This window comes from Pangasianodon hypophthalmus, chromosome 10 (assembly GCF_027358585.1).
Source record: "Pangasianodon hypophthalmus isolate fPanHyp1 chromosome 10, fPanHyp1.pri, whole genome shotgun sequence".
Classification (NCBI taxonomy): domain Eukaryota; kingdom Metazoa; phylum Chordata; class Actinopteri; order Siluriformes; family Pangasiidae; genus Pangasianodon; species Pangasianodon hypophthalmus.
Window position 1 is genome coordinate 10,573,379 of NC_069719.1, and position 14,125 is coordinate 10,587,503.

General features: G+C 38.5%; 2 protein-coding genes and 1 long non-coding RNA gene across 10 annotated transcripts in view; 2 read left to right on the forward strand and 1 right to left on the reverse strand.

Moving 5' to 3' along the window:
* Positions 1-6,512, reverse strand: part of LOC113538709 (BTB/POZ domain-containing protein 7) — a 28,532-nt gene extending 22,020 nt beyond the window's left edge. For 2 of the 5 annotated variants that reach the window (XM_026933996.3, XM_026933994.3), the window contains exon 1: positions 6,155-6,506. The gene's annotated coding sequence lies outside the window, so the exon portion shown is untranslated. The other 3 variants (XM_034307936.2, XM_034307937.2, XM_026933995.3) reach the window with 3 other exon arrangements.
* Positions 6,513-8,348: 1,836 nt separating this feature from the next.
* Positions 8,349-10,922, forward strand: LOC113538961 (uncharacterized). Its single transcript, XR_003403887.3, has 2 exons — positions 8,349-8,616; positions 10,605-10,922. It is a non-coding gene; the product is annotated as an uncharacterized LOC113538961 (long non-coding RNA).
* Positions 10,923-12,686: 1,764 nt separating this feature from the next.
* LOC113538935 (protein unc-79 homolog) overlaps positions 12,687-14,125 on the forward strand; it is a 35,576-nt gene continuing 34,137 nt past the window's right edge. For 2 of the 4 annotated variants that reach the window (XM_026934408.3, XM_053237718.1), the window contains exon 1: positions 12,693-13,200. In XM_026934408.3, coding sequence (XP_026790209.2) covers positions 13,179-13,200 — 22 coding nt within the window. In that variant the 5' untranslated portion in view covers positions 12,693-13,178. Of the gene's footprint in view, positions 13,201-14,125 lie in introns of all 4 variants that reach the window. The other 2 variants (XM_053237717.1, XM_026934410.3) reach the window with 2 other exon arrangements.

Sequence of the window (14,125 nt, forward strand, 5' to 3'; positions counted from 1 at the left end):
ACCTGAATTCAAGTTAAAAGTTCGGGGGGGAAGCATGTTGTGATGGCCACTGAGCCTGGATAATATGATACTAATGAGAGGGGACAGAACCAGGCTACAGGCGACTGGCTGAACCTCGTCAGGGAGCGACCCCATGGACCATCACCAACCCCCCAGACTAACTTCTCTTCAATAAAATCAACATTGAAACATTTGGAAATGACTGAAGAACAACAATGGGTGAAGCCAGTCCTGACTGGTACGAGGTGTTTTTTCAGCAAGGTCCAGAAAAACATTTTTTTCCGTTAGAGTAAAAACTGAACTACAGTCACAATCACATGAAGATCCCCACACTATTCCAACTTATCTCTTATTCAAACCGAAACTGCCTTGTTTACACAAGATATGTAGAATTTTGACTCCCCATTGACTCAACAGGTCATGAGTAATTTAGTATGAAACACTTGCTAAAACAAAAAAGGCTACTGTAAGGATGTGACTAACAGTAGAGCTTCAAGCTAAGATTTCACTCACTTTTGCACATTGGTATAACAAATCTACAGCTGTGATGTTTTAAACATAATTATCTGATGCAGTGTGAGGACAATAAGGTCCATTAACTTATGATGATAAGAAGCATTTAGCTTTCAGTCATTTAACTGCTAGCCTGAGGCTAATGAATCAAAGTCAATCATAAACATAAATCAGTTCTTATATGGAAAAATCCCCACTTCATCACAGGTGTTTGAAAAACTTTCTGTTCAGTCAAGCATGCAAAAGTAGCAGAGTATTACTATGTGCTTGTTCCTTTTTCAAGTACCAATAGCAAAGTCGTCACCTCGTGACCATAACCCCATCAACCCTGGTGGCCTGGTGGACCTCCATATAGCCTTAGAAACATGGTCACATATTTAACCTTCCATTCTACTTCCTTACATTCCTCATGTCCTAGCATTTTCTTTCGGAACAAGAGGAGGTCATAACTCGTCCTGATAGTGCTGCCATACAATAACAGATATAAATAAATAGTGCTGATATCATACTTCACTGGACATTTGCTCAAAGTGTTGACACTACTTCCTATGGAAGATAAGAAATTCTGATCTTTTTCTCCACTGAGGATAGGAATAGCTCAAAGTACAGATATTGCTCTTTGTTGTGGCTAAGAACTGCGATACTGCTCTCTACTGAGGGTGAGCATATGGGGTGCAATAAAGCAAAATTCTATCAGTAAAATCAGGTTAAGGTAGATGGTGAGCTCCATGTGGCCAATTTACAAATGTGACCTGCCAGCTGAGATCCCTCACTCTACAAACGGCTGGTCTCATCTGGAAGAGGAGAGAGATAGATTTATTAATATACTGTGATGCTAATACCTTCATCAAGAATGGTGGGCTGTTTGAACTTGGACACTGAGTGAAGACCAATAATGTGTGCAATTCTTCATTTCATTTAGCCATAGAGATGGTCAGCAAAAAAGCTGTCTTAAGCAAAAGCCACTTTATATTTGCATCTTTATTGGATCATATGCCAAGTCATTGGATTTTGCACCAAGTAAAATCAGAGTTCAACCAATTTCTCACTGAAACCATCTTTTTATCAAATGGCCTTGTGCAGATCAATACATTCAGCCCTGGAGGGTGACTGCTGTTCTCACATGCCCAATCAGACTGAACCAAAGGGGTTTTGCCATTAAATACATCAATATAATGAACATTTCAATAGCACATAAACTATTAAATCATTCTCTGTATAGCATCCAGATTTTATTTTCTCTTTTTGTTTGTAGGTCCAGAATGTGTCACATTTCTGCAGTTCTACGGCTCCGTCCTTTGGCTTGGCCTGTGCCTTGTGGGTCTGTTTAGCAATTCACATCTTCAAAAAATGCCATCAGCTGCCCAAAATACACAGCATGTTTGGTTCACGTCCTGCAGGTGGTCGAATGGCTCTCTTGTTGCAATCAAACCACGCCCAAGTTCGCTTAGAACTGGACTGAGTCCAACTCACTCAAAAACTCTCGGATCTTTTTTTTTTTTTTGATCCATACCTGAGTGCGATCACTGTGTTCTCACCTGCACTAAGGGGAGATAAGGCACTGGGATTCGATTCAAACAGAATAAACGCATATGTGCATATGTGAAAGCACTCTGAGGTAGATCCAAGGCAGTAGGACCTGATTCACTGGTGCTCAATAGAAATCTACATGCCCTGCTTTCTGCAGTCCCGTAAAGAGGAATTCAAGAAACTGGAATGAGCTTCCCTTGCTCCCATCTCGTGCCAATCAGTGTGAGCATGCCACTGCCAGGTTACGTGACAGAGCTGCCAAGACAAGCCAACAAGTTGAAGTAAGCGTCAGAGCATGCACACAAACAACTGGCTCAAGGTTTATCAGTGGCTCTGCTCGACCTGCATGACAGATGTGGGCCACTGAGGTGTGCTTTACACCAATCTCCCCGATCCAAGCCTGCTCACACACACGCGCACATGCACGCACAAACACACACACGGTGGCATCAACTACTGCATCTTCCAACAGATGGTAGAAGTACACACCCTGGTCTCTCTTCATCCCAAACCAAATGACTTACTGAAAATTAAAATACCACAGTATTTTATTTGTTTTCACTGACTCTAGCAGTACTGAAACTACTACTCAGTACACTAATTCAAAAACCTAATTCAGAAACATTAAACATGTCCAATAATGATAACACTAGTAATAGTGCTAATTATATTTATATTATATTTATTTATTTTCCATTTTAAGTCCAAAACATCACAGTAACTTACATTCATAAAAGGAAATGATTGAATTACTTACGACAGAGCATGTTAATGAAATATACAAATCTATGAAAAGTGTACTTAACGAGGTTTTTTGTTGCCTGTGTCGGTGTTTTTATCTCAGCAGAGACTGCTGACTCGACAGATTTAAAATGTTTCTGCTGCACATACCACCTAATAGGTAACAGGCAGCTATAGGTTTCCCTGAGGCTGAAGCACAACATACAGCAACGTCAACACTTCTCATTCAGACAGAAAGGCTAAACAATGGCAGCCTGTGTGTACTGCACTCATGTTTAGCCCACACAGGGTCAGACAGCGGAAACTACACAAACCACACACTGTTGAAACCTGTGGGACAAAAGCATGACGAATCACAGATTCAAAAGGCAGGAAAATGTTCAGTGTGGGACAATCTGAGTAAATGGTTAATAAACAGAGCAGGTTAAATAGTCATTCAATTACTTACAGGCAAAAAAAACCTAAGACCAATAAACATGGACCACTCAATATGTGTGAACTTGTGAGGGTACGGTTAAATGTACCGGTTGCTCCTGAACTGCTGTTTTAAAGCTCTGCACAAAGCCTGTCTGTGCGACAGCCTACACTCACTGTCCACAAGAATATTAGATAAATCAACAACCTACATATGCATGGAAGAGAAGACCTATGGTTTTAACTACAGTGTTTCACCAAAAGGCACTGCAGCACAAAAATCATTACATTTAATAGATCGTTAAGGGATAACGGTCAGTTTTCACTGTTAGCTCCTAAAAACAAAAGAACAAGACTTCTTTTCTCACTCACCATTTTCTACTGACAGTTAATATCATATGAATGAGAAATCCAACAAAGTAATAGAGACAGCAACGTAGTAGAGAAAGCAAGAAAGTTCCAGAATGCAATGCAGCTATACAACACAACTGTGCCGAGTGATCTACAAGCTGACGAGCATGATAGTGTTGATGAGAACAGCAGTATTAGCTGAAGCTGTTGAAGGACGGACTGAAAGACGAAAGTGTTGCTGCATCCCACTGGCACCACTATTAGAAGGTAGTGGATCAGCATTGTGGGTAATGTAGGAAAATATTAACCAAAGTAAAAATATACCAACATGTCTATTGATGAAAGAAGTTGAAAAATAAACTCAAAATTGTTACAAAATCAATCTTGGATGCCAGTGTAGATCACATGACATGTTAATTATAAAAATTAATAAGCAAGTCATTCAGGGTGGATTTTTCCTTTAAAATGGCAGCTTTGGAAAACTGGGTCCATTTCTGTTCATGGCTGAGAAATAACCCAATAACGCCATAACTCATTAATAATTTGCCAGGGCCAACAATTCATTATACTGCAATACTGCTAATAAACAACAAACAATACGATGTTTTCAAATGCTTCAATATATCATTACTCCATATACGATGTTCCATACACAATACAGTCACTACGGTGGACGACATTTTGGGATGTGTTCATGCTCCCCATTTAAATTCTGTCCCATTCCATGTAGCACAAGTAGAGCTGTTTTCTAAGGTCCTTATGTTCGACAAATGTGAAGAAGTGTCTCATTTTCTATTCAGCACACAAGTTCGAAACGTGGTGAATTGCAATGTTGCTCTAACTAATCTGGCTGATGAATATGCATCACAATTATGCAAAACAATCATAAAAGAAGTAATTATCATGATATGGAAATGTAACATCAGGACCTGTTTAGAATGGAGTGCTTTAACAAGACATTGCAGTCACACCACTGGAGAGTGAGGAGAAGATTCTCCTTTATCTTAATGATAATGCAGTTCCAGTTTTGAATACAGCAATGGACAGAGGTAAATACTTGAGACAGCATAAAATCTGACAAAGCACCTTTCATTTTAACACTACATTTAGTTGGTGCATTTATTAACCTCATTAAGAAATGTTAAAGGAAGCAAGAAAACTCACGTTTTGAATGTGTGAACAACTGCAGCGACTCAGATACTGATCTACCGCATGAGCACACAGAACAATAAATCTGGGGACTACATTTATTGGTGAAATCGATCCTTCTAAGTTACAAACCAACCATGAATGAAGGTAAATGGTTTCCCCAAGGAAGCAGAAGCGCTAGAGCAGAGATAATTAATGGGTCAGAAATACAGCACTGAAATTACATAGAAGGCTGTAATTTACACGGCTTTCATCGTCCTACTTGAATCTCTGGTAAGACAACACTAGACACACCTGATGGTTTCTTAACTTAAATAATAAGACACCTACAAAAGTAATGAAACTGGAGGACACTTACTTGCATTTCCTCATGCACACAGGGTGTTCATTTAGATGCACAAAAGAGCGCTGGAGCTATTGTGAGGTTTTGTTAGACGAGCCCTTGGAGCCTTAAGCGACAGATTCAACATCAAGTAAACTTCAGGAGCAGAGCTCGCCTGAAGGAATTGAGAGATCGTGCCTGATTCACGGTCGCCTTTGTGGTAACAGGGCAGTCCCTGTAGAGTCTGACAGAGAGAGATCAGTGCAGGCAGAGCTAAAAACTAGTGTGCGGAGAGTGGTATACAAGTCCCCCCACCTCTCGAACCTCCAGCAGAAGTAATCAGGGTTAGGCAAGAAGAGCCATCGCCAAGCATTTGGCTGACTCCCATGAGGTTCTAAGGTGGCACCATATCAGTCTCCTCTATTTTTATGCTCATGACCTCTTCACACTAGCAGCATTACTTTCCATTCTGGGACATGGGTAATAAAATTTATTTGCTGTTAATTCATGTCAGTGCACTGCAACATTCCCAGGCTCTAAAAACCCATCCCACTATGATCTGTGTGCTTCAGTTCCCAGTACACACACACGCGCGCGCGCGCGCGCACACACACACAGCCTGGGCTGGACCTACCTGCTTGGCTACCTGTGTGTGAAACAGGATGCTGCACGCTGAAACTGCACATAGTGCAATGGTTTCGGGACACTCTGAAGTCTTATTAGACGGAAATTGGAAAGATAGACAGTTATAAATATATAACAGGCGATATAATTGGCAGTTAGAGGATTAGCACACACAGCATGCTGGATCTCAGGAGAATAGAGGACAGTAAACGGGATGGCTTTGTCTGCACGAGCGCGAGCTCATGTTACATGTTCCATGCCAAGCAAAATCCTTTCCTTTCTATTCCACCCGATTGATTCGGAGTGAGATTTACCCGCTCAAGTGCAAATGATTTAAGATGCAACCCATAGACAAAATGACAGTCTACACTACAGGATATCTGCGTGCAATAAAGCCAGCACCAAATCCGCCGATAAAGCGATTTTCCCCCGCGTTCACACGGACCGCAGAGAGAATGAGTTGAGACTGAAAGTTCAGCACATGCTCGAAGCAGAAGCAGAAACCTTTACCTTTCACTGCTGAATCACATTTCCTCCAGCTGAACGCTTTGTGGAGCTGCAACACCCTCTCTCTCTCTCTCTCTCTCTCTCTCTGTCGCTTATTAAGTTTAGAGATTCCTCCTTTCAACAAAACACAAAACCACAAAATACTTCGCGTCTTCTTTCCGGCCCGGATATCGCTCGAAACAGTTCCCAAGGCTACTCAAAACCTGACTTTCCTACATGCTCGCCTGTCCAAAGTAAACACGTTGATGTGGAAGTGATTTTTTTTTATATAGCAAACCTTCCTCCGCCTGCTCAGCTCAGCTCAGCTCTGTGTTGTTGTGGCCTGCGGTGGCGAATGACGTTACCGAGCTGCGTTTCAGCGACTCCACCGAGCTCTCAATGGAGCTCTGTTTTATATGGCTTCTGTCGCCACCTAGCGGCCAACGGCAGTAACGCACAATCCCTCACGCCCCATTGACAAAAATGAAAAAGCCCAAATCCAGAATGGCTCCCTACTGGATAATATAGTGCACTAGAAAGCGTGTAGATGCCATTATTTTATACCCTACATAGTGCATTTATATAGAAAGAAGTGAGTCATTTGGGATTCCGTGGAAATATAACACTTAAAACAGACTTCCTTTATTTTTTCTCTTCTTTAAAAAAGGATTATCTTCATATCATATCCTCCATTAAATTACAAAAAAAAAAAAAAAAAAAAAAAAATTAACAGAACATGTTGATTTATGGCAGGCACATGCTATGAAGTGAATTCATATCTACTGGGACATTTTTTTGAATTTCAAGCGTTTTCCATTAATAAAACAAAATACCTCAACACATGATGCATTACATGGTGTTGACTACATCTACATGTGAAGCTAAATGTTCAGGCTTACACTTTTTTCATTTCATTTTTAATGGCCTGTTTGGAAATTTAGGACACACACTTTGACTGGTTTAGACCTTTACTTTCACCCTCAATTACATGTTTAAAACCATCATTAAATCAAATTTCAATGACATGAGTTGAAAAAATATTCTCCAAATTCATCAGCAGTATGTTTTAATATTATATGAACACACCAGACTAAGTAAAATTGACTACATATTAAGATCTTGGCCTGAGTAACATTCTATAATATATTTCTTACAACAATAACAAGGTTTACAAAACAATATTTTCAATACTTTAATTTTTCCAATTTCATAATCGATCTTTTCTAAAATTCAATATGAACACATGGAAATTAATTTAGAATTCATTTCTTGTAGTAGCAGCATAACACAGGATAAAAATAAAAATGAATCTCTAAAATTATATGAACACAGTACACTAATATTTATTATCACTAGTAAAAAAAATATCTGTACACTAATTAGTGGCCTAAGTAACGTTCTACGAGGGCAAGGGTAGATTAGATTAATGCTAGTGTGTTTTACTTTCTTGAAAGACCCTTTTAAGACTGTTCCAATTAACGTGATGTCCCAGTATACCTGAATTCACCCAAACTGTAAGTGGAGAAGTTACAATAACACAGTCACTCAGATGGGGGCGACTGTAGGCTGCTTTCTCATTTGCTTGAAGCCAAGTGAGCAAAGAAGTGTAAATAACCAGATATAGCCAAAAAAAAAAAAACCCACACATTTCCATTTGTTCCCTATGTTAAGGTTTTCATTTACGCTTTACCTGTGATAAATGACAATTTTAAAATAATGAATTGTTTAACACTGTGTTGCTCACAGTAGGCCTAGACTAAAATCAATGTTCAATGTATTATTCTCAATGATGGTTTAGTCAGAGAACATGCTTCATCTCTTTCTATAATGCATTATAGAAAACTGTTCCATAATGCATAAGTAACCATTGTGTTATTATTTATGTGTTTGCAGTGTCCACAGAGTTTATATACCCTTCTAAAGGGCCATCTGTTGTGGTAACTTAATGACTTCTGGCTTCCTCTTGAGGGACACAAAATCCAGCTGTTGCTACATGATGGCAGTATTTTGTTTTTCTGCAAACTCAGACTAACCCTAGTGTTTAACCCTCATGATCTGCTGACCACTTAGTGACCCAGCCTGTCTCCATACGTATGTAAATTCATTCATGTGATGTCTTTTCCTATGTAAAACATGAGTATGAGAGAAAATCTATTTGCAGCCATTCTCTTGAGACAGTGGTTAAAGCAGAATTTTGGATCATGACCACAGCCCAGGAGTGAAGACTCCTCCCTGATGCTAGGATAAAGGCTGATTTTGCTGTAGTTTCTAAACAGGATGTGTATTTTCCAAGTCACTCTTGTGGTTCACACACATAAATCATTCAGGATTTTACTGGGTGCACACATTACACCATAGAATTATCATCAGAAATGTTTTCAGGCCTACGAGGACAAGTCAGGGCTGTGTTGCGAGTGAAGCTGGCCAAACAAGATCACAGATCAAATATCTACAGCAAGCCACCCAAGGAAAAGATCGGACCTGGGGTAAATATTTATATTATCATTGCCGTGTTTTAATGTTTCTGTATGATTAAGATTAAAGAATCTTTTTTCTCCTAGTTGGTTGGAAAAAATTCACAATAGAAATATGAAATTTGCAGTATATGTATTATAATGGCTAAATAACCTAATATTCTTTAAAAAAAAACAAACGAAAAAAAGGTTTCTCAAGGAACCTCTTTGGTTAGTTAAGGATCCTTCACTTCCTAATGGACCCTCTTTCCCAGAAAATGCTTCTTGTAGTTCTATATAGAACATTTAATAGTTCCCCAAAAGAAACAAGCCAAATACCCCATTAGGGTTTTACATTTATTCTAAGTGTGGATTATTTAATGGAATTTATAGGAGTTTATTATTTAGGCTATATTATATAAGCCTTGGAACAATAAATCTATGGTAACCCCCCATCTCATGGGAACAGTGCAGTTTGGTCACTTTAATACTGTTGTGTGTTTGTGTTTTTGTGCATTCTTGGTGTGTGTCTTTCTTTTGTATTTTTTATACTTATATATTTTTTATTTTTTATATCTTCATATCTGCTGCTGTAACAATGCAAATTTCCCCATTGGCGGAGGAATAAAAGATTATCTTATCTTATCTTGTATACCTTCAGTGTTGTATGTATTCTGTTTGGTTGTTATGTATTTATGCAAGTTTTATTTCTTACCACCTCTGTAGCAATACAACAGGACATGCATATGCTATAGTTCTCTCAGTATGTCACTAGCAGATGTTATAATGTCTTGTTTATTTGGCAGTCGTTAATAATTTTACTAATTATAGCAACAATAATATTAATAAATAATATTAGACAGGTCCTTACCTGTTGTTGAGAATACTCAACAATGTCCACTATCTGCCTCACACCTAACACCTACATATAATGTTTATCACTGTGTTTATCACTGCAAACCTAAGACACTTAAATTTTTTTAAAATGAAAAATGTTACAGCAAGACAAGCAGCAGGAAAAGTTTGATCAGAATGAATGCAATGTAATTACTGATTACATTGGAAGTAGGAAGGAGTTGACAGTGGGATCCAGTTCTCTGATCTGCAGTCATAGGAACCACTTGTGGCTTCTGCTCGCAAGATGTAAACTCTATTTTTTATACTTGTTAGACAATATTTTGTGGTGGTTTTTCAGTCTCAAGCTTAGTTTCTTTATTTTCTGTGTACTAGTCAGCAGTGGATCTCCCACTATCCAGTACTATCTCTTTTGATTTTTTTTCCCTCTCAGTCCCAAGTTTTAAAAAATGTAATATTTTATTTGGTTAAAGCTTTAGTAGTAATTTCATTTGAAGATTTAGCATAAAAGAAGTGATATGAAGTCTAAGCTATTAGGAATTGAAAATGAAATGAAATGAAATGAAATGAAATGAAAATGAAATGAAATGAAATGAAATGAAATGAAAATGAAAATGAAATGAAAATGAAAATGAAAATGAAAATGAAAATGAAAATGAAAATGAAAATAAAAATAAAAATGAAATGAAAATGAAAATGAAATGAAAATGAAAATGAAACTTGATTGTAGTAATTTTGAAAGTGCCTTGCCTTTCTTTGATAGTGGTGAAATGGGTGTGAAAACACTAGTAAGCTTCTCTGCTTGTAAGTTTTCCCCAAAACATATGAACATATAGTGGTATTGATGCATTCAAAATTGATTGATACTTATATCAGGTTGTCAGTGCAAAAAGACTTTTTAGTTCATTCATAATTTGTGTGCTAGAAATATTTATCTATGGGTATACTTTTCAGTTAATATGCATCTCAAATAACTTCATAGACCTAAATGCTGAAAAACATGGGATGATCAAAACTCATATACGATTCAATCTTGTGACCAAGGTTGAAAGACTCACGTGGTATTTGTATGTGTGTGAGGGGTGGAACTCAAAACTTAGTACATGCAATATCCAGCAAAATGTGAAAAGTATTTAATCTCTTACTTCCCACTTATATCTCCACAGCAGACGGTGTTTACCATGTCCATCTTTGCCCTTGGTCTCCTGGTCCCTGCTGGTTGGATCATGTACCACATCCCAGTATACCGGCAAACACCACCTTCACGAGTCTGACCTTATGGACCACCTACATCACCCACCCTCTGCCACATCACATAGCTTTTTGTTTGCTGAAATAAAATGCAATTTGTTACATGTCAAAATCTAAATGCAATAGTTCTGCAGTCGTACAATTACTATTGCATCATGTAATTGTCACACTTAATTAAAGAGTAAAGCAAATGCAAATATGTACGGTCATGGGAAAAAGAAAGTACACCCTCATTCGATTCTATGTTTTTATTTATTAGAGCCTAAATAACAATTGTGTGGTCCTCACCAACTTCTATAATCAAATAACCTCAGGTGACAACAAAAAAGCCACAACAGATTTCAATATTTCAATTTCAGTTTTCCCAAAAAGTAAAGCAACATTCAGAAATCAGGTAGGAAAAAATAAGTACACATTCTTCTTTATGACATTGCTCCAGTTCATTGATGTTTGAGGGCATGTGTTTATGCACTGCTTTCTTAAGATCCCGCCACAGCATATCAGCGGGTTGAGGTCTGGACTTTGACTTGGCCATTCCAACACCTTCATTTTTGTCTTCTTTAGCCATTCAGGTTGGTGGTGCGCTTGGGATCACAGTCTTGTTGCATGACCCAATTTCGGCCCCACTTAAGCTACTGGACAGATGGACTCACATTTGTCTCAAGAACATTCTGGTATAAAGGGGAGTTCATCGTTGTTTCAATGACTGCAAGCTTCCCAGGTGCTGTGGTGGCGAAACAAGCCCAAATCATCACCCCTCCATCACCATGCTTAACAGTTGGTATGAGGTGTTGTGGTGATACGCTGTGTTATGGCACTGGTTATGGCACTTATGCTATGGTGCTGTGCATGATGACCAAACATCTCCTCCTTGGTCTCATCAGTGCAAAGGATATTGTTCCAGAACTTTTGTGGTTCCTTCAGATGCAATTTTGCAAACCTAAGTCTTGCTGCAATATTCTTTTTGAAGAGAAGTGCTTTTTCCTAGCCACCCTTCCACGAAAGCCATACTTGTTCTGTCTTTTTCTGATTGTGCTATTATGAACATAAACATTTACTGTGCTTACAGAGGCCTGTAGGTCACATGACTCTTGGAGTTTTCTTTATATCTCTAAGCACTAAACAGTCTGACCTTGTACTAAATGTACTGGGACACCCTCTTCTGGGAAGATTGGCAACTGACTTGAAGTCTCTCCATTTGTAAACAGTCCTTCTCACTGTAGAATGGTGAATTTCGAATTGTTTGGAGACGGCTTTATAACCCTCTCCAGGTTGATGAGCAGCAACAATTGCCTCTCTGAAGTCATGTCTGATGTCCTTTCTTCTTGGCATGATGCAGACACACACCTGAGTGCTCCAGAACACCAAACCCCAAACGTTCTCCTTTTATAGAGGTAGTCACACTTCTTGTTGATTAACTAATCTTGTGCATTTCTTTAGTAACACCTGGCTGATAATTACTCTCTTAGCAGTTGTGGAACTAGGAAGGGTGTACTTATTTTTTTCCCACACAGTTTCTGAATGTTGGTTTAAAATCTGTTTTTATTGTTTGGTTTTTTTTTATCTATCTATCTATCTATTTATCTATTTATTTTTGTCACCTGAAGTTACATGTAGCTACACCTTGTACCATTATTATGTAGGCTATATTTCACATGAAAACATTAATACATTAGTGTTCTTTTCAGAAGTGATTCAAGGCAGATAATGAGCTTAATTAATAATTGAGCTTAGGATGAAGATTTAAAGGCAAACTACATACACAGTCCATGAAAAGGACAAAGTACCTTTGAGTGTACATCTGCAACAAGAAAAAGTTCAGATAACATTATTTATGAGTGTAACCTTGGTTAAAATTATATTTAGGAAAAAAAATCAGAATATGAATCTACCCATGGTTCTAGTACAATATATTACAATACAATATATTAGGACTAGGGCTATTCTACAGCTTAAAGTAATTTATTTCAAACCAACTGTTGCACCTTCAGCTCACCCTACAGCACACATGTTATAAGAGGCAACCAGCAGCTTGACCCATGCATCACTTTAATTAAAAAATCTAAAAGACGTGAAATCCTTCACCAGCAACGTCATGGTCGCCAGAAATTAATATCATCAATGGAAAATGTTCGACACGGAATAGTCCATTCGCGGTACAAAGGTGAGTCGGGTAGACTAACCTACCTTTTGTAGATTTTTACCGAGAATACCAGGAACACGAAATAAACATTCAGGCTACCTCAGAGATAAGGAGACACTGGGAAACGACAGACTACCTCGGATAAAGAGGGAGTATTTAAGCTTATTTCGGTTGGCGAATGCCGTTTGGAGATGCTGTGGCAATAGTGGTATAACCTGCGCGAGCCGGAGCGCGAGGGGGGCTCCGCTCACTTTTCCAACACTGAGGGGGGGAAAGACCGCAAACACCGCAGGGTTAAATCACATCTCCACTCTGACTCCTCCAGGATTCTCACCGAGGGTTCAGCATGTCCACGAAAGCAGAGCAGTGTAAGTACATCTGGCACACGTTTGGGTTTTATTTCACGCCGCCGTGGTGGTCATTGTTGAATATAGGATAGCTGCCCTTCGTGATGAGAGAGAGAGAGAGAGACCCTGAGAGAGAGAGAGAGAGGGAGAGAGAGAGAGAGAGATGTTGCTAAGGCGCAGAAGGCTGCAACACGTCCTCCAGGCTGCAGGACAGGAAGGAGGAGATGTTTTCTGTCTAGGTGAATTCTAAACGAAGGAAAAATCAGCTGATGGCTTATGAATTAAATGTGAAAGATTTGGGCAAGACAGACATTTCTCAAGGTCGAGCTGGAAAATGGACTTCTAATTATGCCTAGAAAGCTTCATGTAAACCTTCTGCATGTTGCAGAGAGGGGGTCTATAGACTAGCTTGTTTATTATTATTATTATTATTATTATTATTATTATTATTATTATCGTATCAGAATTAACAAGTGTAGCACAACTGGGTATTATGGCACATCAGCAAACATGAAGAACTAATTGTAAATAAAATGTAAATACTATAAAATAAAATGTAAGCTTTATACAAACAATGAACAGCTCTCTCTCTCTTTCTCACTGTCTCTTTCTTAGGGGTTTGCATGCTATATTTTGCTGGATAGCATGATCTATGAGCAGCTAGATCATGAGTGGTAGGAGAGATTGCACTGAATACACATTAGTGCTCCAGTGACTCACTGGAAAAGTGGGATAGCAACAACTATCTACAGGTCACTCCTAAAGGTCACATAGTGCAGGTTAGATAGATGCTCAGAGCAAACTGAATATTTACTGACCATAACTACAAGATCATGATGCCCAAAACAGCCCTAACATTTAAAAAAAAAAAAAAAAAAAACACTTAGATGACTCCTTTATGAAATCAGTAGTATACTGTATATAATTGTGCCATAAAATATATAAT